General features: G+C 43.9%; 1 protein-coding gene across 2 annotated transcripts in view; it reads right to left on the bottom strand.

Moving 5' to 3' along the window:
• Positions 1 to 25,759, bottom strand: part of ITGB2 (integrin subunit beta 2) — a 242,965-nt gene that overhangs the window by 134,157 nt on the left and 83,049 nt on the right. Inside the window, exon 2 of one of the 2 annotated variants that reach the window (XM_068245216.1) lies at positions 8,462 to 8,542. In XM_068245216.1, coding sequence (XP_068101317.1) covers positions 8,462 to 8,476 — 15 coding nt within the window. In that variant the 5' untranslated portion in view covers positions 8,477 to 8,542. Of the gene's footprint in view, positions 1 to 4,046; positions 4,198 to 8,461; positions 8,543 to 25,759 lie in introns of those variants that run through there. The other variant, XM_068245215.1, reaches the window with a different exon arrangement.

Below are 25,759 nucleotides of genomic sequence, written 5' to 3'. Positions count from 1 at the left end.
GACAGGTCGCCCGTGAGTATGGGCCGTTGAACAGGCGCGCACCCCGAACTGTCGCCCGTCGCTGATGTCGCCAGGCGATTGAAATGTTCAATCGCCTGGCGACAGTCGCCGCCGCAACTCCGCCGCAGCTGTCGCTAGTCCGCATGAGTACCACGTACCATTGAGGTATGCAGAGCTTCCAGCAGGTGGAGGAGGAACGTCGGCGACAGCTTCCGTCGAGCCGCTGGTCCCTCTTCCGCGTGTGTACGCGGAGGGACCTGGCGAGGAGCTGTCGCCGGCCTGTCGCCCGCACGCTCATGTGTGCTGGCGACAGGCCACTTTTGCTGCCCGTGAGTATGGGCCATTATAGGGGAGCACCATAATTGTGGGGTCTGTAGCAAGAAACACTAAAATGTCCTACTATAATAGGAAGCACTGCAAAGATGAAACATGGAATGGGGGTTAAAAAAACAAGGCTGCTACAATGAACAACCACACTCAATTTAAAAGACCATGGGGTTGATTTATTATCCATATCACGATAAAACAGTGTGAGATAAATCTTCTTAAAGGGAACCTAAACTGAGAAGGATATGGATTTTTCCTCTTAAAATAATACCAGTTGCCTGACTCTCCTGCTGATCCTGTGTCTCAAATACTATGAGCCACAGCCCCTGAACAAGCATGCAGATCAGGTGCTCTGACTGAAGTCAGACTGGATTAGCTGCATGCTTGTTTCAGGTCTGTGATTCAGCCACTACTACTGGCAAAGAGACCAGCAGGACTGCCAGGCAACTGGTATCGTTTAAAAGGAAACATCCACATCCCTCTCAGTTAAGGTTCCCTTTAAGTGCACTAATGAAAGTAGCGTGACTTCATTATATTGCAGACACACTACGCAAGCTACTGGCAGTGTAGAGTGTGTTCCTTATCAACAACCACACCTTTGTAAGTGCCGCGTGATAGTGACATACCGTGACCGCTACTATGCATATTGACATAGTAGTGGTTGCGCTAGTGAAGTAATGTAGTAGCGATATGTCACTATCGCACAACACTTACAAGAAGCAGCCGTTGCTAAGGAACACACACTACGCTGCCAGTAGTTCATGTAGTGTGCCTGTACTATAATTAAGTTGTGCAGCTTTCATTAGCATGCATAAAAAGATTGAACTCACGCTGTTTCAGCACGATGTGGATAATGAATCAACCCCCATGCGTCCTGCAAAATAAATTTCCACTCCCCCCCACTTTTTCCCACTTTTAGGCAAGCTTTCCTGACCATCAATGTGAGAGGCACTTTTACTGGGGCTCCCCTTTACTTCCAATGTAAGAAGAGTGTTAGGAGGAGGTTGTGCACTCACATCCATTATATGATCTATAGGCATTCCACACCATCACAATGCAAACTAACAAAATTTGGCTATGCCTCCTGTACCCCCATCGTGGTAATATTTGGTCTCTTTCGTGTTATACAAGTAGATCTCTATCTCTCTACTTAAGATCCTTGCTGTAGACAGTAATAAAAAGAACTGAAGCATGGTCAACTACAGTATATACTTGCGTATAAATTGACCGGCATATAAGCCAAGGCACCCACTCTTCCCTTAGAAACCAGGAAAAAGTAGAGGCTCCCTATGCTACATGATTTCTGTCATTTGGCACTGTATTGGCCTGGGGAGGCGGGCTCGGACCCGCGAAACGTGTTGCCTGTGCTCAAATAAAAATCTTTTGTAAGTTTACAGAGATTTCGTCATTGAGGTAAGATACCTCATTTTTCTTTTTCGTTTTTAAACTGGTTTTAAAAGCTTTTATTCAAATCAGGGCGCCTCTTTCCCTTATTGTGCATAGTTATACCCCCGTACATGTTTTGTCCGAGGGGTGGTGACAGAACACCCGTTGTTTTACCACGGTTAATGTTTTGTCCATCCTTTTTCATCTAAGAGAGCGACCGCAACCAGGTCCGTCCAGGACCACCCCGGGTGGAGTCGGGTTTATGGTCTCCACCTGCTTCCTGTGGTCGGTTGCCCCTTGCAACCCTCCTTTGTGAGTAGCCCTTTCAATCAATTGATTTCTCCACACACCTACTATTGACATACTGCACTACCGGGCTCCCTTTTTTGTCTCCTGTATTTTTTTCCATAGGGTGCCAAGACACCCCAACCACGATTATCAATGTGAGAGGCACTTTTACTGGGGCTCCCCTTTACTTCCAATGTAAGAAGAGTGTTAGGAGGAGGTTGTGCACTCACATCCATTATATGATCTATAGGCATTCCACACCACCACAATGCAAACTAACAAAATTTGGCTATGCCTCCTGTACCCCCATCGTGGTAATATTTGGTCTCTTTCATGTTATACAAGTAGATCTCTATCTCTCTACTTAAGATCCTTGCTGTAGACAGTAATAAAAAAGAACTGAAGCATGGTCAACTACAGTATATACTTGCGTATAAATTGACCGGCATTTAAGCCAAGGCACCCACTCTTCCCTTAGAAACCAGGAAAAAGTTATTGACTCGCATATAAGCCCCCTCCCCAGTATAGCACCATCCATAGTATAAATAGACATATGTACCCCCAGTATGAATCAGCCCCTTTCCCCATAGCCAGTTATGTCCCCAGCAGGCAGCCTCTCCCCACAAAGTGAACAGAGTATTCAGTATTCAGAGAGTGTGTGCTCCTCTTCAGTGGAGCTGAACGGATCATGCAGCAATGACCCTGCACTTGCCAGTTAGGTTGTGCTCCCTTTTGTGTCCATGTCCCCCCTCCCCACCATTGCAACATGGTAAACAGAGTGTGCAGTGCGGAGCTGATCTGTGACACCAGACTTGTGGAGCAGACCGCGCAGCAGTGTCAAGCGTTAGCATCAGTGCAGTGTCCTGATGATCCCTCTTTAGCCTGTGTTGCAATCGCTATGTTTCAAGATGCTACTAAACGGCGCCATAGTTATGAGACACAGCGAATGTGACGCAGCCTAACAACGGATCCCTGGGACATTGCACCGGCACTGGCACAACACTGCTGCACGCTCTGCTCCACAAGCCAGGGGGCACAGGTCAGTCTCAAACTGTGCACTCCTTTCACTATGTTATGAGGCATGGACATAGTGAGGAGCATAGCCTAGCTGGTAAGTGCAGCAGTACTGCTGCATGATCTGTTTGGCTCCACTGCCGGGGGGGGGGGGGGGGAGGGGGGTTGCAAACTCTCTTTTATTGTACGTTCCACTCACTATGTGGTGAGTTGGCACTCGGGGAGGGTGACTCACGTATAAGCCGATGGGTAAGCTTTTGAACACATTTTGGGTACTGAAAAATTTGGCTTTGGCTTTAAAGATTCTTTATTTTTCAAGGTAAAATATTTGTAGTTAACAAAATAGTACATAAAACAGAATATGCAAAATCATTACAATCTCAGGTTGGCTATCCAAGTCCACCCAGCAGGGACCCAATAAGGCTTATTTGTTACACCTCTGTTTGATTTGATGCTCACATTACAAAACATCTGACTATGAGACATTATTCATTAGGTAGAGTATACAAGAGATTAACAGAAAATGAATCACTTTAATCCAAGAAAGGAATCTGATTATGCTAAAGCTGGCCACTAACGGTCCAATTTCTAGCGAAAAATCGTGAGAGCGATCAGAAATTCTGATCGGACGTAAAATCGTTCACTACACCATCAACTAACCAATCATTGCTTCCCATCAATCACGACCACCAAGAAAATCCAAATTTTTTTCACTCATTCATAATCGATTGTGTCCACCAATGGAGATTATTTACAACTAATCCGATCAGAATTTCTGATCGCTCAAACGATTTTTCGCTAGAAATTGGACCGTTAGTGGCAGGCTTTAGAGAGCCATAATAAAATAAGTTATTGTTGTTGTTGTTACTAACAAGTATAAACATTCAAGGTATAAATGAATTTCCCATATTTAAAGGCCTAAATTAATACATCTTTGCAAAACAATGAAGAGATACACATTTTGTAAACCATACAAGCTAAATTGAGCTGAGAGATTACTTTTAAACGGTTTTACATCATATCAGCCTTACCTTGGATTTTTCAGCTTCCCATGTGTTCATTCATTTTGAATCTGTATGATTTAAACATCTAAGTGCATCAGGCAGTAAAGATAGGGAGAAGAAATGTCTGCTTGCTTTGCTTTCAGTTATGCTCTCTCTGACTTCCTCTGGTGATGCAGAAGGTGTTTTTTTCTAAAAATTCATGTCACACGAATACTGCACCAACATCAGCTTCTCCTACAACCTGTGAGACTTTCTCCGGAAGCCAAGTATCATATGTAAGCCACTTTCAGGAAGTCGTGTACCGTACTATCTGACAACTGACATTAAACAAAATAACGCAAAACATTGTTGTGTATTGCAGATATAAAATAAATCTGTATCCGGCATGTTATTCGATCAGATCAGTTTAATAATATAAACTGATTATTAATTTTTTGTACAACAAAACCCTAGCCAAATGATTGTACTTGCAGAGTACTTATTCTTAACACTGAAAAAGTGTAATTGCACTCCTACACACATAAAAGCAGTTAGAGTCATTCTTTTAGATGTATATACTGATGACAAGAAATTTGGGTGCCTGAGACATCACAGAAGTTTGGGTGCCTCATATACACCCATGTTTATATTGGTAATTAAGGGAAAATTGTGCCCCCAATAAAATATAAAATATGTATTGTGTTTAGAGGTGAAAATGGCATGATTATCAACAGTTGTGTGTGTGTGTGGGGGGGGGGGGAGGGTTAGGATAGGCATTGGTGGGGAGGGGGTAAGTTGTTGTTAGGCATTGGTGGGGGGTAGGTTAGGGTTAGGCATCAGTGGTTGGGTTGTTTAGGGTTAGGCATTGGTGGTGGGGTGGTTAAGCATCAGTGAGGGGATCGGGTAGGGTTAGGTATTGGTGGGAGGGAGGGGGTCGATTAGGGTTAGGCATTGGTGGGGGATAGGTTAGACATCAGTGGGGGGGGGGGGGGGTAGGGTGTTAGGGTTAGGCATCAGTGGTGGAGTTGGTTAGGCATTGGTGGGGGGGTCTTTAAGGCCAGTTTCACACTGTAAACTGGTGTCGGAACCGCAAAAAAACAGGCCTTCAGGGAACACCGCGTTAGTACACGGTGTTCCCTATCTGGCCACCAGCCAAGCAGGAAGTGAAGAGTGCTTGTGATCACTTTGTGCTTCAGGGTATGCGGAAGTGCACGGAAACGTATTGTAAAAATTCACTTCCGCGCATGCGTGCCGAGACATCTCGTCATCAAAACCCAGCATCACCATAGACTAACATGACTTCCGGGCCGACACAGATCGCCACAGAAGATGTGTGGTAATGTAGTTTTGCGCTAGCGTAAGTTCAGACACTTCTGGCACAGTGTACCGCAACGTGGGGAGTGTGAACTCCCCCATAGGGATACATTAGGCAATTTTGCCACACCGTACCAGTGTGAAAGGGCCCTCAGGGTTAGGCATCAGTGGGGGGAGTCAGTTATGATTAGGCATCGGTGAAGGAATCGGATAGGGTTAGGTATCGGTAGGATAGGGGTTGGTTATGGTTAGGCCTTTGTAGAGGGAGAGCTCGTGTGAGAATTAAGTTAGGTTTAGCAATAGTAAACTAACGGTAAAATATACTAATATTTTACTATGGAAATTACCACTGACCAATAGTAGAATATCAGTAATTTTGACAACATTCTATTTCCACGGTGCCCATTTTGCATGTACACATATTAACCACGTTGCACTGTTTTCCTCTTATGGACAAGAACAGTTTTGACATTTTAGCTACTGTATGTCCCTATTTAATCAGCAATAACCTGATCACTTCTTATGACACCTTAGTGATATATACAGTACATTGTTTTGGGGTTTTTTTCAGGAGAAACTAAACTTTCTTTGGGTTTCTTTTTTCCCTCTAGGAATAATTTTTCCTATGCATTCCACAGTATAAGGAAAAAGAAGAAAAACATATACAGTTTATCAGTTTTCACCTATAATTATTTGAAGTAAAACGTGCTACTGTAGGTCTTAAAGAAGAACTGTAACCAAGGATTGAACTTCATCCCAATCAGTAGCTGATGCCCCCTTTCCCATAAAAAAACCTTTACCTTTTCTCAAATAAATTATCAAAGGGGTCTCTATGGTTAATATTGTGGTGAAACCCCTCCCACAGTGTGATGTCAGGACCTAGGTACTTACAGTTTCCTGTCTTTGAACCTTGTTGCATTGTAGGAAATTAATATCTCCCTCTGTGCATATGTATATCTATAAAAAATAACCTTATAGTCTCTCACAATGTTAGTGGATGTGGTTATAAACAAGGGCAGTTGGAACTTTTTTTCTTTTGATCTCTCTTCTAAAGGTGGCCACACACGATACAATAAAATGTTTCGACTTTACGGCAATTCGATAAAAACGATCGGAATCTCCCGAAAAAATCGAAAGCTTTTTTTTTCATTCGACTGAAAAATGCGATTGGATTTCCCGATTTCTTCGATTTTTATCGATCCGGAATGCCAGATATTTTTCTTCAATCTTTCTAAAGATTGTATGGTGTGTGTTAGATTGTCGATTTATTAATATACACACCCTAGCAATTTTGTCAGAGTTTCCAATTATTTTTATCACAATCGGGGAAAAATTGAACATTCGAGTGTGGTACATTGGTCAGATTTTTGAAATGTTACAATCAGTCAGAAAAATTGATTGCAATTCTTAAATTGAACAGATATTTAAAAAATTGTATGGTGTGTGGCTACCTTAAAGGTGTATGTGGTGTATGTTGTGCTGTTGTTTATATAACAATTGAATTAACATTTTAAGTATTACAAAAAACAACCCACTCAAAAGTGCTTACAAATTTGCAATGCAAAAGGTATGTTAACACTCCACACTATTCCAACCACAATGACATTGACACAATAGTAGAAACCAAGTATATGGCAAGCATGCAGATCAGATCTGACACTTCTCTGAAATTCCATAAACATGTCACTAACTGTACCTCTCAGGAGCTTGCAATCTAATCTCTACCATAGTCACAGTCTAATGTACCTACCATAGTCTAAGACCACATATTTTTAGGGTGTGTGGGATTTTGGAGGAATTACATTTTTTTGCATATTTTGGGGCTGAGAAGTGAATACAGGCAAAGGAATGGACTTCGGTCTTTTGCACTCATTATTCAGAGACATTGTTCCCAATGATCCCTGCTGCATTTTAAGCCTCCTATACGCTCTACATTCATACCAATAGCAGTGAAGCAAGCCATAGATAAAGCATGGAAAAGACCAACAGTACAATTTTCAGAAGTTAGAGCTTTTGCTGCATGAATAGATGGCCAGTGTCTTGGAATCCTGTTGCGCATCCTATGAGAGGACCTGGAAGCCTTGGGCCCTGCATAATGGTTCCGGCTATTGGGTCAGTGGGTGTGCGACTGGGTGGGGGAATTCTAGCGGGGTGCCGGCAAGGAGGCCATCTCTCTTATTTCTTTCATTCTACCTTCTCAATTTTTTGCTTTTTATTTCTCCTTTTTCTTCAATCTTTTTTTGATCCTCTGTATTCACCACTTCTTTTCTGTTCCACTCGGTCCCTAGTGACCCTTTGGAATAATATAATTAAGGTAGATGCACCCGGTCCTTTTGCCCACACAAGTTTTGCCAGAATAGGGTATCAGATGAGCCATGTGAAGGGACCCATATGGGTTCAGATCCCCTGACAGGCTACAAGGGTAAGAGGGTCTTGGAAAAGGAAAGGGAAAACTGTGCAGTTGATATTGATACTTGTTTGTGAAAAGACAGAGGCCTTAATTGAATTCACTTTTTCTCCTAAGTTTTATCCAGTAGATAATTTTCATATTCTGTTTAAAATAACTTTTCAGCACTCTTTAATTGAAAAAGTACCAAAAAGTAGCAGGAAATGTACTGTCACGGTTATTCTGAGTATTTTCTTGCTTGCTGGGGGCTTAAAAAACATTTTATTGGTAAGATGTGAAATATCACCTAGGAGAAAACTAAGGAGAAAAAGTGAATTGAATCGGGCCCATTATGCTATATTGGTCTACTTTTGTTATTATGTGTTGTTCTTATTATACTCAATAAAAAGGTTTAAAACATAAATACATTAACACGAAAATGGTAAAGCTAATTGCCAATTTTGATATTTTCTCAAGAACACTTGCAGTATATTACGGTAAATAAATACCTAAAATTTCTACTTTTCTCTGCAATAATATCAAATACCATTAAAATGACTTTTTTTTTCTAAGTTTTCTAGGAGAACGACTGAAAATACACTGATACAATAAAACATGATTGCAGCAAAACCTGTGCTGACCCATATTAAGACACCAGAGGACAATAAGAAACATGTATGACCACCAGACATTTATACACTGCACCAACACACTGTGAGGAGTGCACAAAAGTAAAATGAAATAGGCATAAAATATTACATACCTTATTATACAGCATTCAGGCCCTCAGCTCACCTACTTCTCTAGCTGTAAGACGTGCAATTATCTTTTCCAAATTCAAGTCCTGTGAAAAGAGGAAGGTAAAAAGAGGAAACCAATATTGAGCCAGTAATGATGAAACATCAGCTTCTCCTTCCATGTAAATACCACATACATACTATGCACATACAGGGGTGGGAGACGCAGAAGTATTTAGAAAACTTTATGACCTTAGGTTGATCTGCTGCTTTGCTTTCTTCAATCATTAGATTTTACTTTTGGAGTCTTAGACCTTTATTATTATTATTTAGTACTTATATAGCACCAACATCTTCCAAAGCGATGTACAGAGTATATTGTCATGTCACTTAACCTCCTTGCCGGTTATCACGAGCTGAGCTCGGGGTAACCTGCGCAGGAGGATTGCTCAGGCCCCGCTGGGCCGATTTTCACAATTTTTTTTTATTACACGCAGCTAGCACTTTGCTAGCTGCGTACATAAGTCGATCGCCGCCGATTCGCCGCTACCCGTCACGCCGCGCCGCCCCCCCCCCCCAGACCCCTTGCGCAGCCTGGCCAATTAGCGCTGAGGGGTGGATCGGGATTCCCTCTGACACCTCGATGTCCATGACTTCGGGGATGTCATCCCGCCCCGTCGCCATGGCGATGGGAGAAGCCCTGCAGGAAATCCCGTTCTCAACGGGATTGAACGGGATTTCCTGCCTGCGCAGATCGCCGGCGGCGTTTGAAGTAGATAGGGGGATGCTGCTTATCAGCGGCTATCATGTAGCTAGCGCTAGGCTAGCTACATGATCTTTTAAAAAAAAGTGCTGCGCTGCCCCCTTGCCGCAGTAATTGGAACGGCAAGGGGGTTAACGGTCCCTCAGAGGGTCTCACAATCTAATCCCTACCATAGTCATATGTCTATATCTGTATTATTGAATTATGTATTTGTAAGATTCTCACAAGAATGACAATAGCACTCCTTCCATTAGGATCCGTTAACATGTAAATAAGTCATCCTCCGATACAGAGATGGATTAAGATGTAACCGGGCCCTAGGCAAGGTAGTAGAGTAGATTTGGGGCCCCTTGTGTTCCCTTTGGTAAACTGAAGTGGAGAGAGGTCAAAGAAGGTGGCTGGTGGGATCCTTGACACCCACTAGGCCCCAAGCACCTGCCTAGGTTGCCTGATGAATGATCCTGCTCTGCTCCGATACAAACATAAAGGAAATAAATGTATTTTAGTTCAATCTATATAAAACATTGAAGATTTCACGCCCACATGAAAATAGTGTACCATATAGCAAACCCATGCTTAGAACTGAACTGCATTGTTGTTATTGCACACTTGAAAACGAATAAAATGTTTGGAAAACAAATGAGCACAGTGAAATTGAAATGTCTAAAAACTCATAGTAGCCACTATAGTTTCTCAGACTAACAGCAAAAGTCCATATGATATAGATGATTTCCAGCGGTTCCTTGTGATGCATATGTAATAATGCTGACTGGTTTCGCTAGTAGAGACTGGCTTCCTCAGGGCATGTGTACATTCTCTAGTAAATGATAGCTGCTTGGCCCATACTACACCATTCCACCCCCCACATGCCCCCTTTACATCCTCTGTGACATCCAGTCAGTCAGATGGATGACTCAGCCAGTGTCACTGGAAGCTCCAACCCACCACCACACATATAATGGGGAAATGCATTTATGCAAGGATGGAGTTTCTTCATTCATCATGACTGGGCAACACTGTCAAAGAACTGAACCTCACTGAGGAAATCTAGTTATGTACAGGATATAAAATACAGGATAACAATTTTAATATACACTACTGTTCAAAAATGTGGTTCACTAACAAATGTTTCTGTACGCTATTAAAACATACATGAATAAGACATATAGCAAACTGAAAAAGAAATATAGTCATTGACAAAACTGTGTCCATCACACTTGCATCCTGAATAGGGATGGTCAGTGAGATGCAGGATTATGTGGATGCAGGATTAATTTAGTATGCAAATGTATGCAGCTTGGAAAGTGGAGCAATCAAATCATCATCAATGTATACCCTCTTATTAACACTACATGCCATATATACAATTTTACACCCTGTGCTATTTAGTTCACCTCATTTTAACACCTAATTTATTTGTAACTAGCTGATTGCCCGGCGTTGCCCGGGTATGTATCTAGCTGGTGTCGGCTCCACCCACTTTTTCTAACCCTAACACACAATTACTCAATGACTAAGTTTGTGAGCTTTGCGGCCTTTGGTATCAATAATTTGCATTGAAATGAAAAAATCTGATTGGCTGTTTGTGGCTCCACACCCTTTTCTGAATTTGAACCCCAGTCACCCAATAACCAACTGTACCAGGTTTGAGGCCTGTGCAACTAACAGTGCAAGAATGGTAGCAATTAAATATTCCCCTTGAAAAGCAATAGGTGAAGTTTGATTCACTTTTGTAGGCTCCACCCACTTTTCTGTATATTAATCCCAGTCACCCAGTGACCAACTGTGCAAAGTTTAAAAACCCTTCCATTAACACTGTAGGAATGGCTGCAGTTTACATTTTCCCAGTGAAATTTGTATTTGTCTCCACCCACTGATGACCCGGAGTTGCCCGGGTATGTATTTGACTGGTGTTGGCTTCGCCCACTTTTTCTAACCCTAACGCACAAACACTCAATGACCAAGTTTGTGAGCTTTGGGGTCCTTGACATCAAAAATTTGTATATTCCCATAGAAATTAAACAAATCAGATTGGCTGTTTGTGGCTTCACCCCCTCTCCAGCATTTGAACCCCAGTCACCCAATGACCAACTGTAGCAGGTTTGAGTCATCTGCTATTAACAGTGTAAAAATGGCAGCAATTTAAATATTCCACTTGAAAATCAACAGATGAATTTTGATTGGCTATTATAGGCTCCACCCACTTCCCTGAATATTAATCTCAGTCACTCAGTGACCATCTGGGCAAAGTTTGGGAACCCTGCCATTAACAGTGTAAGAATGGCTGTTTACATTTCCCAGTGAAATTTGTTTTTTGGCTCTGCCCACTTTTAGTAACCTGGACACAAAGTCACTACTCAGTGACCAAGTTTGTGAGCTTTGGGGTCCTTGGCATCAATAATTTGTATTTTCCCATGAAATGAAACAAATCTGATTCACTGTTTGTGGCTCTGTCCCCTTTTCTGAATTTGAACCCCAGTGACCCAATGACCAACTGTTCCAGGTTTGAGGCTTGTGCCATTAACAGTGCAAGAATGGCAGCAATTTTAATATTCTCCTTGAAAAGCTACATGTGATTTTTGATTGGCATTTTTAGGCTCCACCCACTTTTGTGAATATTAATCCCAGTCACCCAGTGACAGGCTGTGCAAAGTTTTAGAACCCTGCCATTAAAAGTGAAAAAGGGCTGCAGTTTACAATTTCCCAGAAAAATCTGTTTTTAACTCCACCCAGTTTTTGTAACCTGGACACACAGTCACTACTCAATGACCAAGTTTGTGAGCTTTTGGGTTCCTGGCATCAAAATTGTGCTAATGGAAGCAGTTTATCCAGCAAATAAATCTGGCTGTTTTTAGCACAGCCCCTTTACTGAATTTGAACCCCAGACACTTAACGACCGACTGTAGCAGGTTTGAAGCCCCTGCTATTAACAGTGTAAGAATGGCTGCAGTTTTAACATTCCCCTTGAATAGGTGAATTTTGATTGGCTCTTGTAGGCTCTACCTACTTTTCCGAATATTAATCCTAGTCACCCAGTGACCAACTGTGTGAAGTTTGAGAACCCTGTCATTAACAGTGTAAGAAAAGCTGCAGTTTACATTTTCCCATGTAAAAAGTTAGTTGTTTTTGGCTCTGCCCACTATTTCTAACCTTGACATATAGTCACTTAATGACCAAATTTATGAGCTTTGGGGTCCTTGGCATCAATAAGTTGCATTTTACCACTGAAATTAAACAAATCTGATTGGCTGTTTTTGGCCCGCTCCCTTCAGAATTTAAACCCCAGTCTCCCAGTGACTGACTGTACCAGATTTGAGTCCTCTGCCATTAAGAGTGTAAGAATGGCAGCAAAGTACATATTCCCCTTGAAAATTGATAAGTGAATTTTGATTGGCTGTTGTAGGCTCCACCCACTTTCCTGAATATTAATCCCAGTCATCCAGTAGCCAACTTTGTCAAGTTTGAGAACCCTGCCAGTAACAGAATGGCTGAAATCAATCTAACAAATCTGATTGGCTGTTTGTGGCTCCACCCCCTTTAGTAAATGTGGACCCCAGTCACCCAATGACTGGCTGTATCAGGTTTGAGGCTCTGCCATTAACAGTGTAAGAATGGTAGCAATGTGAATATTCCCCTTGAAAATCAATAGGTAAATTTTGTTTGGCTGTTGTAGACTCCACCCACATTTCTGAATATTCATCCCAGTCACCCAGTGGTCAATTGTGTAAAGTTTGGGAACCCTGCCATGTAAAAAATGTAATTGTTGGCACTGCCCACTTTTTCTACCTTTGACATACAGTCACTCAATTATCAAGTTTATCAGCTTTGGGGTCCTTGGTATCAATACTTTGTATATTCCCATTGAAAAATAAACAAATCTGGCTGTTTGTGGCTCCGTCCCCTTTCTGAATTTGGGTCCTAGTCACCCAGTGACCCACTGTACCAGGTTTGAGGCATCTGCTTTTAACAGTATAAGAAAATGGTAGCAGCTTAAATATTCCCTTTGAAAATCAAAAGGTGAATTTTTATTGGCTGTTGTAGGTTCCACCCACCTTCCAAAATCTTAATCTCAGTCACCCAATGACCAACTGTGCAAAGTTTGAGAACCCTGCCATTAACGGTGTAAGAATGGCTGCAGTTGATATTTTCCCAGTAAAAGTTGTTTTTGGCTCCGCCCACTTTTTGTAACCTTGACACACAGTCACTCAATGACCAAGCTTGTGAGCTTTCAGGTTCCTGGCATCAAAAATGTGTGAATGGAAGCAGTTTATCCACCAAGGAAATCTGATTGGCTGTATGTGGCCCCGCCCCTTTAGTGAATTTGGACCCCAGTCACCCAATGACCGACTGTAGCAAGTTTGAAGCCGCTGCCATTAAAAGTGTAAGAATAGCAGTAGTTTTAATATTCCCCGTTCAAAATCAATAGGTGAATTTTGATTAGATGTTGTAGGTTCCACCCATTTTCTTGAATCTTAATTGCATTCACCCAGTGACCAACTGTGTCACGTTTGATGCCCCTGCGAGTAACAGTCTAATGGTGGCCATACATGGTACAATTTTTTCATACAATCTTACCATTTCTATGTAATATGAGGGAACTGCCTAAATTATCCTTTTAGTATATTCACTTAATTTACGCTTATACTACATAGAAATAGTAAGATTGTATGAAAAAATTGTACCATGTATGGTCACCATAAGAATGGCTGGAGTTTACATTGTTCCATTTAAAATGAACGGCTGAAATTTGATTGGCTGTTTTATGCTCCGCCCACTTTCCTGGATTTGTAACCTCGGTCACCAAGTGACCAACTGTGCCATGTGTGGGGACTCTGGCTTGATTACTGTGAGAATGGCAGCCTTTTACATTTTTTCCATTAACTTGAATGGGTGAAATCTGATTTGCTGTTTGTAGCTCCGCCCACGTATGCAGGGGGGACCCGAGACCCCCAGAACATATCATCCCAGGTAGTAAGGGATCTGTATACCAAGTTTTGTTCAAATCGGTCAAACCGTTTTCGTGTGATCGCGGCACATACACACACACACACACATACATACATCTGATTTTATATATATAGATTCCTTTTTTGCACTGTTTTTCACTTTATGCCTCAACTGTATAGCACAATTGCATTAAATGGTACATCAGCATTCAGCACCTTATTTCTGGATTTTATTTGGAATCATTAACTGTAGTGTATGTATTGAATCCTCTGTATCTAGGAACTGTCACTTTACAATTGTATATGTACACTCATTGGCTTTACTATACTGTATGTGATTATGATCTGCGATGTATTCATTTGGAGTTGAATGTAGATTGGTGCATTAATTTGCACCAACCTCGATCGCTATTGCCTATGTTTCAGCTTAGGAAAAGAAGCAGAACCTATCTGCACCCAGGTCAAAACTCAATGAGTCAGGAAGTATTATGAAAATATAAAAATAATCTCATTTATTGATATGCATTAAAACATGTATATAAAAAACATACAGGTAAGGGTCCGAGTATCTGGACAGCTGAGGGAAAGACAATTGATGTTATAACATTCTAGCAATATAACTTCTTTGCACATGCTAGCAGCATGTGAGTCACCATTAGTTCAACACGCACCATTCATAAAGGCTATGGAAGAAAAGAGAGTCCTTAATGGCCATGCCAGAGTACAGAATGGTATGCAGCTAACTTATAGGCGTACGTACGAAAAGGGCGTCGGGAAAAAAGGGCGCGTGGTATAAACGATAAATGGAAATATCGTTTATAGAAATTATTGTGTAGAATTTCGTTTATAAATAGTGATTTAAAAATGTATAAATCACTAAATAATGTGTATGAGATCGGCAATTCTTAAAACGTTAATCTTCCCTGTTTGTAAAGTGAAACTTATATTTTCGTTTATTAAAAACCCTCCCTGTACCTATCCCTAACCCCTAGACCCCCTGTTGGTGCCTAAACCTAAGACCCCCCTGTTGGTGCCTAACCCTAAGACCCCCCTGTTGGTGCCTAACCCTAAGACCCCCCTGTTGGTGCCTAACCCTAAGACCCCCCTGTTAGTGCCTAAACCTAAGACCCCCCTGTTAGTGCCTAAACCTAAGACCCCCCTGTAGGTGCCTAACCCTAAGACCCCCCTGTAGGTGCCTAACCCTAAGACCCCCCCTGTTGGTGCCTAAACCTAAGACCCCCCTGTAGGTGCCTAAACCTAAGACCCCCCTGTTGGTGCCTAAACCTAAAACCCCCTATGGATAATAATGTTTTACAGACATGAATAAATAAAGAATGTAAAGAAAAAAATGTAAATTATTTTTTTTGGGTGGATAATAATGTGTTAGAAATGTTTTAGAAATAGTGATTTATTATCTTCATAAACGTTATTCGTCACGGGCTCATTTTGTAAACTTAAATCATCACAAACATAGTTATAAATCCTTAAAAATCTCCGGGCGCCGTTATAAATCCTTAAAAATCTCCGGCGCCTTATTTTCCCCGTTCAGCGCCCATTAAACGATATTTATAATGAAAGTGAATGGGGCGCCCTTTTTGTCCACTTGTCTCATGCGCCCAAATCTACTGCTTCCAACTTATAGTTCCTGTCCATAAGCAGGCAGCTGTAAATACATAAAGTTGTAAAGATGCAAAAGATGATGCTTGGCTGAATTATAGTTCCTGTCTTCAAGCAGGCAACCATAAGTATGCGGGATGCATGTAAAAAGAACAATGATGCAACTTGATGTAATACTGGCCTGCAAAGTTCCTGTTTGCAGGCTTAGCAGAATGAGCAGATAAGGCCAAATAATCAGCACTCTAGGTTCCTGTCCAAAAGCAGGCAACCACTGTATAATGGAAAGTTCAAGCCTGATGATATCAGATGGCAAGCACTGGCGTAGGGGCCACGGTCGCAGCAGTCGCCTGTGCGACGGGGCCCGGGGCCCTCAAGGGCCCGCTCATCCTCCCAGCGTGCCTCCCTTCCACTTTGCTTCCGGCTTCTAAAAACGTGGGTACGCATGACAGCGCAGCCACCCGCTCTGCTGATGCTATAGTCGGGCCTCTGCATTGCTCACTCATCCCGACTCACTCTCACATTCATGCTGCCCGGCCCGCTCTGCACTGTATCAGATCTCTGTGGCTTTAGATCCCCTGCAAGTGGGGGAGGGGCGCTTTGCACAGCACAGACTTCAGTCGGGACTCGGGAGACTTTGTGGCCGTTCCGGAGTAGCTGCTTTCTATCTGGTCTGGACTGGACAGGCATGATGGGATCAGCGACAGCCAGGATTCATGCAGCTGCAGCCGCGGAGAGAGTGTGGGATGTTCCTCCCTCAAGTAAAGTTCAAAGGCTGCCTGCTGGGGTGAAGTATTGCTGCTGGGGGGAGGGAAGAGGGTGACAAAGTGTGTGTATGTGTGGTGCAGAGTGTGTGTATGTGTGGTGCAGTGTGTACGTGTGTGTGCCAGTGTGTGTGTGTATGTGTGTGCCAGTGTGTGTATGTGTGTGCCAGAGTGTGGTGTGTATGTGTGTACCAGAGTGTGTGTATGTGTGTGTGTACCAGAGTGTGTGTATGTGTGTGTGTGCCAGAGTGTGTATGTGTGTGCCAGAGTGTGTATGTGTGTGCAGAGCCGGGACAAGGTCCTCCAGCACCCAAGGCTGAGGCACCAAAGTGCGCCCCTCCATCCCTGCCACCCCAGCCATCACACACTGATTGCTATTAGACTAAGAGGCGCCACAGGGCCCACAACCTACCCAACACCGTAATATCTAGTTATCTGGCTTGCAGTCACTGCCATGTATCCCCTTTTCTTATTTCTTTCTGCTTCAAACACAATTAGGAATGACAGCTGAATGAATTCTGCGCCCCCACCTACATTGCGCCCTGAGGCTGGAGCCTCTCCAGCCTATGCCTCGGCCCGGCCCTGTGTGTGTGCCAGAGTGTGTGTGGTGCAGAGTGTGTATATGTGTGTGTCAGAGTGTGTGTACCAGAGTGTGTGTGTGTGTGTGTGTGTCCACTGTGTGTGTTTTAAAGGCATGCTTTCTGGGGAAGGGGGGAATGTTGTTGGGGGAGAGGTTATTACCCAGTCCAAGGGCTCCTTGGGAGAAGCACCCTTAATGCTGGGTACACACCATGCGTTTTCCCGCTTGATCCGTGGGTCGATTGCGATCAATTCGATTATTTCCGACGTGCCTGATTCAGGTTTTGATCGTTCCTGCGGTCGATTTGCATGTTAAGTATGCAAAATCGACGGCAGGAACGATCGAAACCCGAATCAAGCACGTCGGAAATAATCGAATCGATCCCGATCGACCCGCGGATCGAGCGGGAAAACGCATGGTGTGTACCCAGCATTAGGGGAAGGGTGGTAGGCCATAAGAGCTACACTTTATGGGGGGGGTAGGGATTGACCTGGGGTGTGGCCTATGCTGAGGGGCGGGGTTTAGGGCACCAGAAATTCTGCGCCTACAGGCTCCTAAATGGTAAATCCGGTCCTGCTCCTGGCTATTTAAGGGGGGGGGGGGGGGCCTGGGTCCAAAGTTTGCATCGGGGCCCGGAGGTTTGTAGTTACGCCACTGATGGCAAGAGAGGATATATTTGTGTGCACAATCCTGAGTATAATTGACACCGTCAGTGGCAGGCTGACCTCTTTATTCCTGTCCAGAAGCAGGCAATAATGTAGTAATGATGGCAGATTGCTCTAACAAGGAAATGACATGGCAGTATCCGCATAGTGTACCACAGTATATACCATAGAGAATTCTCCTTGCATCATGAAGACATAGTAGCATCCATAGGATCAGTACAATCAGCAGGGCTCAATATGAGTGAGAAATATATGCAGTCCCAATGTGAGGCAAAGCAAGTGTAACGATCGGTGGGCGCAGAGAGTATCTGATTACCGGTGATCTGCAGTATCACCGGAAATACAGATGTATACCAGATTATAAGTGAACTGCAGTCTCACCGATAATCCGATATACAAACTAACCTCTGATCACCCGAGTAGAGTGTAGTGTTTGGTGTAACTGTAACACTAAGAGGACAAGGCCTCAATGCAGTAAGGAGTACTGCACAGATTCCTTCCGCAGACCTGAGCTCTCCAAGACGGGAGGAGTCAGTCTGACAGTAGGAAGGGATATCTGAAAGTGACCCTCAGGAGGAAGGATCGCTAACAGAGCGAGGAACCGCCTCTAACGGTAAGGTCGGTTCTCGAGGTCGGACAAGCCAGGTCGTACACACACGGACAGATAAAGTACAGGATCAGGAGGCAAAGGCAGAGTCAAAGTACAGGCAGGGTTCAGCAACGGGGTATCAGAAATATCGGGGTACAAAATCAGGAGGCAGAAGCAGAGTCAAGGAACGAGCCGGGGTTCGGCAACAGAGTATCAGAAATATCGAGGTGCAAGATCAGAGTTCAGGAGGATAGTCAAGGCAGGCAAAAGTCATAACAGATAATCACAATCAAACTAGTACTTTAGCTATCAACAGAATCTAGCTTAGTGTAGGATTACAGCTCCAGCTGGTCCCGGCACACTAACGGATCTGACTACGGATCTGGGTGCTCCCACATATGTGAACGCAACGCCAGACAAGGAGCAAGTGAACAACCAGCAGTATATATACTCTAGGACCTTTCCAGGACCTCCCTAATTGCTGGTCCAATGGGAGCAGTGGAATTTGTCAGCTGACCCAGCTGGTCAGCCGACACCCTTCTAACTGCTATTTAAACTCTGCCTCTGTGCTCGCGCGCGTGTAAGTCTAAATCTTGGTGGACTATCAGTCCCAGCCACACCAGTACTGTTTTGCAATGTATCTAATGCGGGGGTCGCCTCTGATGTGGATTCCGCCGTTACCAATGCGGATTCCGCCGCACTGCCCATGCGGCATGCAGCGTTTTTTCCGCGTTGTGACGCCATGCTGGACGCGGAAACAGCCGCCTCACCTCGAGAGACGGCGGCTTTTCCGCGTTTCCTCACAGCAAGGCCTCAATATGCATTAGATGGTATGCTTACGTTTCCTCTCTTCAATATGAATCTTCTCCGAAGATATGTACAAAAACGTGCAAGATGGTGAATGACTCTAGAAGGTAGCAAAACATCCTCTCAGCTGCCCAGACCTTGTCTACCGGTTTCGCCGAATTGTTCGGCTCATCAGGACACAGACCGCCAGGTAAGTATGCCAGAGACTGTCTCCATGCGCCTTAAATGGCGTCTACGCCGAGGCCCAGCCCGCATCACTTCCGTAGACGCGGCTTCTGCGTCTCAGCGTGGTCCGTCCTCCCGGAACTGACGCCCGCGCGCATGCCCAGTGCGCTCCGCGTCGTTCCGGGCGGTAGCCTGGCAACGGGGGAAAAGGACAAAAGAGCCGGATAATCTGTCCGGCTCTGCCCGTCCCCTTGCCAGGCTAAGCGCCAGACCTGAGCGCACCATGGGGCAAGTAGGGAAAAGGAGGGAAGACTAAGACAAAGGGAAATGGGGAACATAGAAGGACATGCCACCAAGCTGCATCCACGTCCGGCGCAACGGACTCTTAAAGGGGACAGCTCTGTTAAAGAAATCACAGAATTCCAAAACAAACAATCACATTATACCGCATATATTTAAATAGCCTCAAAGTTATAATTGACCTGAAACTATAACCTGAATATCAGAGAGACCTATTCTTTTTGGAAAAAAAGAAACCTCTTGATTTCAAGCAATAGTTGAAAATTACTAAAAAATACAAAAAAATACAAATAATAAATAATGATGGGGAATGGCGGCACAAACAAAAAGCAGGCGCCGTCACCCCATCCAGGAAGCTGCTAGTGGCCCCTGCGCCCCCCCAAGAAAACATGCAGGGGGGGAAGAAAGTCCCATCCAACCACCCCATATCCCCCCTCACATCACATATCCACTGAATCACATACTGTTCAAATAAAATATAGCCCTCATAAGAATGGGGCATATTTTAAATTGTCATTAAGTCCTGGAGCCTGAGTGGCCTTCAGATTATAAATCCAACGACACTCACGTTGTGTTAAAATTTTGTCAAAATCGCCTCCTCTCAGGGGTGGATGTATCCTATCCACCGCACTGAAGGATATGCGGTTAGTAGGGTTGAGTTCACATGCTATGACATGTCTTGCGACCGGTGAGCCTAAATTATGGCTCTCCACATCGTTTACATGTTCATAAATGCGACGACGTAAGTTTCTGGTTGTCTTGCCTATGTAGAAGGCGTCGCACCTGCACCAAAGTACATATACGACGCCCTCTGTGGCACAGTTAATAAAATGTTTAATTTGGACAGTTCTGTTGACCTGTCGGAAAAAATTCGATCGGCCCACTTTAATGTAAGGACACTGGTTGCAGGAACCACACCTGTAGACTCCCCAATCAGTGCAAGAATCCCCACGTTGACTACCCTGGTAATGGCTTCTAACCAATCTGTTTGCGATAGTAGGAGCTTTCCGATAAGTCACTTTTGGTTTGTCTGTTACACACTGGCGTATCCTCACATCATCAGTCAGGACATGCCAGTGTCTCTTTAGGATTTTATAAAATTGATCTTGTTGTTTATTGTATTTAGTGATAAGAGGAACAGTATCAAGAAAACTATTTCCCCTCTTCGATTTTTTCTGGGCTATAAGAGTATCTCGGTCTGAATTGACCGCTCTCCTATATGCCCTTTTGATGCTGGATCTAGAGTAGCCTCTGGTTTCAAATCTTGAGTTTAACTCTGATGCCTCCGACTTGAAATCCTCCAAGTTTGAGCAATTTCTCCTGGCTCTCAGGTATTGGCCTACAGGTATACTGCTGATGAGATGCGCAGGATGAAAGCTTCCCGCATGCAATATTGTATTGGATGCGGTCGGCTTTCGGTAGAGTTTTGTAGTAATGGTGCCATCATCCTCCACTCCTATAAGAAGATCCAGGAAGGGCAATGATAAGGCATCATAGGTGCATGTTAATTTCAAATTCAGACTGTTGGAGTTCAGTATCTGCACGAACTCCAGAAGTAATTCCTCACCTCCTGTCCACAACATAAATATGTCGTCAATGTACCTGTGCCACACATCAATGTGGCACAGGTACTCGACAATGTCGTCATTGGAAAAAATGTCCGCCTCCCAGCCCCCCAGGTACAGGTTAGCGTACGACGGGGCACACGTGGTCCCCATCGCAGTCCCCTGCACCTGGAGGTAGTGGGAGGTACCGAACACAAAGTGGTTATGCGTAAGCAAAAACTCCAAAAGCTGGAGCAAGAAAAAGGAATGTTCCCTTTCCGTGCAATGACAATGCTATCTGTGAGCTATTCTCAAAATTTTCCTCCCATTTTTTTCTGAATTCCCCAGTAATGTGTCGTGAATGTGGAAAGATCTGGACTCTCATATGATAGGGACTAATTTTATCGATCATATATTTGTCATTATAGTTACAGTCCCAATGTTTCCTGGATTTAGCTTCCAGAAGCCTCTGGAGTCTATTAAATCCATGTATGATCTCCTTGTCTATTAGAGGACCCGAGGATACCACTTTATGGTCCCTCTGTAATTGTGAGATAAAATTATCCCACTGGAACATTGTGAAGGTTCAGTATGTGATTCAAATATGCGTGGAAGGCGGGGAGGTGGACAGAAACCCCTCCCCAAGTGCACGTCAAATGAAGGGTAACCCAGACCAGGGGACCACCGGCAGCCACTCCAAAGTATAATCAGAGAAAAATCTCTTTCTTTCCAACAAAAACATATATTTTATACGTGGAATATGGTGGGTGAATCGTTTGAATAGGCATAGGTCAAAAAGACCTGAAGGATAAGAAATTGTATAAACGATTCATCCAACACCAATCCACTCCCAACCATACAAACATACATTGGAAAAATCTATATGACTCAGAGTGACTTGGGTTGAAATTTAGCAAGGAAAAGAAGCAGAACCTATCTGCACCCAGGTCAAAACTCAATGAGTCAGGAAGTATTATGAAAATATAAAAATAATTTCATTTATTGATATGCATTAAAACATGTATATAAAAAACATACAGGTAAGGGTCTGAGTATCTGGACAGCTGAGGGAAAGACAATTGATGTTATAACATTCTAGCAATATAACTTCTTTGCACAGGACACCTCACATATGCTGCGGGTCCTTGATGGGGTGTGTGCGCCGCCTGGGGCCCTCCTGGTTGCACTGGACGTTGAGGCCCTGTATTCCAGTATCCCACATGTTGGGGGACTACGCACTGTGGCCAAATATCTGGACACCCTGCCCTGCACGGAAAGGGAACATTCCTTTTTCTTGCTCCAGCTTTTGGAGTTTTTGCTTACGCATAACCACTTTGTGTTCGGTACCTCCCACTACCTCCAGGTGCAGGGGACTGCGATGGGGACCACGTGTGCCCCGTCGTACGCTAACCTGTACCTGGGGGGCTGGGAGGCGGACATTTTTTCCAATGACGACATTGTCGAGTACCTGTGCCACATTGATGTGTGGCACAGGTACATTGACGACATATTTATGTTGTGGACAGGAGGTGAGGAATTACTTCTGGAGTTCGTGCAGATACTGAACTCCAACAGTCTGAATTTGAAATTAACATGCACCCATGATGCCTTATCATTGCCCTTCCTGGATCTTCTTATAGGAGTGGAGGATGATGGCACCATTACTACAAAACTCTACCGAAAGCCGACCGCATCCAATACAATATTGCATGCGGGAAGCTTTCATCCTGCGCATCTCATCAGCAGTATACCTGTAGGCCAATACCTGAGAGCCAGGAGAAATTGCTCAAACTTGGAGGATTTCAAGTCGGAGGCATCAGAGTTAAACTCAAGATTTGAAACCAGAGGCTACTCTAGATCCAGCATCAAAAGGGCATATAGGAGAGCGGTCAATTCAGACCGAGATACTCTTATAGCCCAGAAAAAACCGAAGAGGGGAAATAGTTTTCTTGATACTGTTCCTCTTATCACTAAATACAATAAACAACAAGATCAATTTTATAAAATCCTAAAGAGACACTGGCATGTCCTGACTGATGATGTGAGGATACGCCAGTGTGTAACAGACAAACCAAAAGTGACTTATCGGAAAGCTCCTACTATCGCAAACAGATTGGTTAGAAGCCATTACCAGGGTAGTCAACGTGGGGATTCTTGCACTGATTGGGGAGTCTACAGGTGTGGTTCCTGCAACCAGTGTCCTTACATCAAAGTGGGCCGATCGAATTTTTTCCGACAGGTCAACAGAACTGTCCAAATTAAACATTTTATTAACTGTGCCACAGAGGGCGTCGTATATGTACTTTGGTGCAGGTGCGACGCCTTCTACATAGGCAAGACAACCAGAAACTTACGTCGTCGCATTTATGAACATGTAAACGATGTGGAGAGCCATAATTTAGGCTCACCGGTCGCAAGACATGTCATAGCATGTGAACTCAACCCTACTAACCGCATATCCTTCAGTGCGGTGGATAGGATACATCCACCCCTGAGAGGAGGCGATTTTGACAAAATTTTAACACAACGTGAGTGTCGTTGGATTTATAATCTGAAGGCCACTCAGGCTCCAGGACTTAATGACAATTTAAAATATGCCCCATTCTTATGAGGGCTATATTTTATTTGAACAGTATGTGATTCAGTGGATATGTGATGTGAGGGGGGATATGGGGTGGTTGGATGGGACTTTCTTCCCCCCCTGCATGTTTTCTTGGGGGGGCGCAGGGGCCACTAGCAGCTTCCTGGATGGGGTGACGGCGCCTGCTTTTTGTTTGTGCCGCCATTCCCCATCATTATTTATTATTTGTATTTTTTTGTATTTTTTAGTAATTTTCAACTATTGCTTGAAATCAAGAGGTTTCTTTTTTTCCAAAAAGAATAGGTCTCTCTGATATTCAGGTTATAGTTTCAGGTCAATTATAACTTTGAGGCTATTTAAATATATGCGGTATAATGTGATTGTTTGTTTTGGAATTCTGTGATTTCTTTAACAGAGCTGTCCCCTTTAAGAGTCCGTTGCGCCGGACGTGGATGCAGCTTGGTGGCATGTCCTTCTATGTTCCCCATTTCCCTTTGTCTTAGTCTTCCCTCCTTTTCCCTACTTGCCCCATGGTGCGCTCAGGTCTGGCGCTTAGCCTGGCAAGGGGACGGGCAGAGCCGGACAGATTATCCGGCTCTTTTGTCCTTTTCCCCCCTGTTGCCAGGCTACCGCCCGGAACGACGCGGAGCGCACTGGGCATGCGCGCGGGCGTCAGTTCCGGGAGGACGGACCACGCTGAGACGCAGAAGCCGCGTCTACGGAAGTGATGCGGGCTGGGCCTCGGCGTAGACGCCATTTAAGGCGCATGGAGACAGTCTCTGGCATACTTACCTGGCGGTCTGTGTCCTGATGAGCCGAACAATTCGGCGAAACCGGTAGACAAGGTCTGGGCAGCTGAGAGGATGTTTTGCTACCTTCTAGAGTCATTCACCATCTTGCACGTTTTTGTACATATCTTCGGAGAAGATTCATATTGAAGAGAGGAAACGTAAGCATACCATCTAATGCATATTGAGGCCTTGCTTTGCCTCACATTGGGACTGCATATATTTCTCACTCATATTGAGCCCTGCTGATTGTACTGATCCTATGGATGCTACTATGTCTTCATGATGCAAGGAGAATTCTCTATGGTATATACTGTGGTACACTATGCGGATACTGCCATGTCATTTCCTTGTTAGAGCAATCTACCATCATTACTACATTATTGCCTGCTTCTGGACAGGAATAAAGAGGTCAGCCTGCCACTGACGGTGTCAATTATACTCAGGATTGTGCACACAAATATATCCTCTCTTGCCATCTGATATCATCAGGCTTGAACTTTCCATTATACAGTGGTTGCCTGCTTTTGGACAGGAACCTAGAGTGCTGATTATTTGGCCTTATCTGCTCATTCTGCTAAGCCTGCAAACAGGAACTTTGCAGGCCAGTATTACATCAAGTTATTATTATTATTATTATTTTAGTATTTATATAGCGCCGACATATTACGCAGCGCTGTACAGTGTATATATATATCGTCACTAACTGTCTCTCAAAGGAGCTCACAATCTAATCCCTACCATTGCCATATGTGTATATTATGTAGTGTAAGTACTGTAGTCTAGGGCCAATTTTTAGGGGGAGCCAATTAACTTATCTGTATGTTTTTGGAATGTGGGAGGAAACCGGAGTGCCCGGAGGAAACCCACGCAGACACGGAGAGAACATACAAACTCTTTGCAGATAGTGCCCTGGCCGGGATTCGAACCAGGGACCCAGCGCTGCAAGGCGAGACAGCTAACCACTACGCCACCGTGCTGCCCCAAGTTGCATCATTGTTCTTTTTACATGCATCCCGCATACTTATGGTTGCCTGCTTGAAGACAGGAACTATAATTCAGCCAAGCATAATCTTTTGCATCTTTACAACTTTATGTATTTACAGCTGCCTGCTTATGGACAGGAACTATAAGTTAGCTGCATACCATTCTGTACTCTGGCATGGCCATTAAGGACTCTCTTTTCTTCCATAGCCTTTATGAATGGTGCGTGTTGAA

This window comes from Hyperolius riggenbachi, chromosome 7 (genome assembly GCF_040937935.1).
Source record: "Hyperolius riggenbachi isolate aHypRig1 chromosome 7, aHypRig1.pri, whole genome shotgun sequence".
Classification (NCBI taxonomy): Eukaryota; Metazoa; Chordata; class Amphibia; order Anura; family Hyperoliidae; genus Hyperolius; species Hyperolius riggenbachi.
Note: the sequence above shows the minus strand (reverse complement) of the source record. Positions and strands in the feature narration are given on the sequence as shown.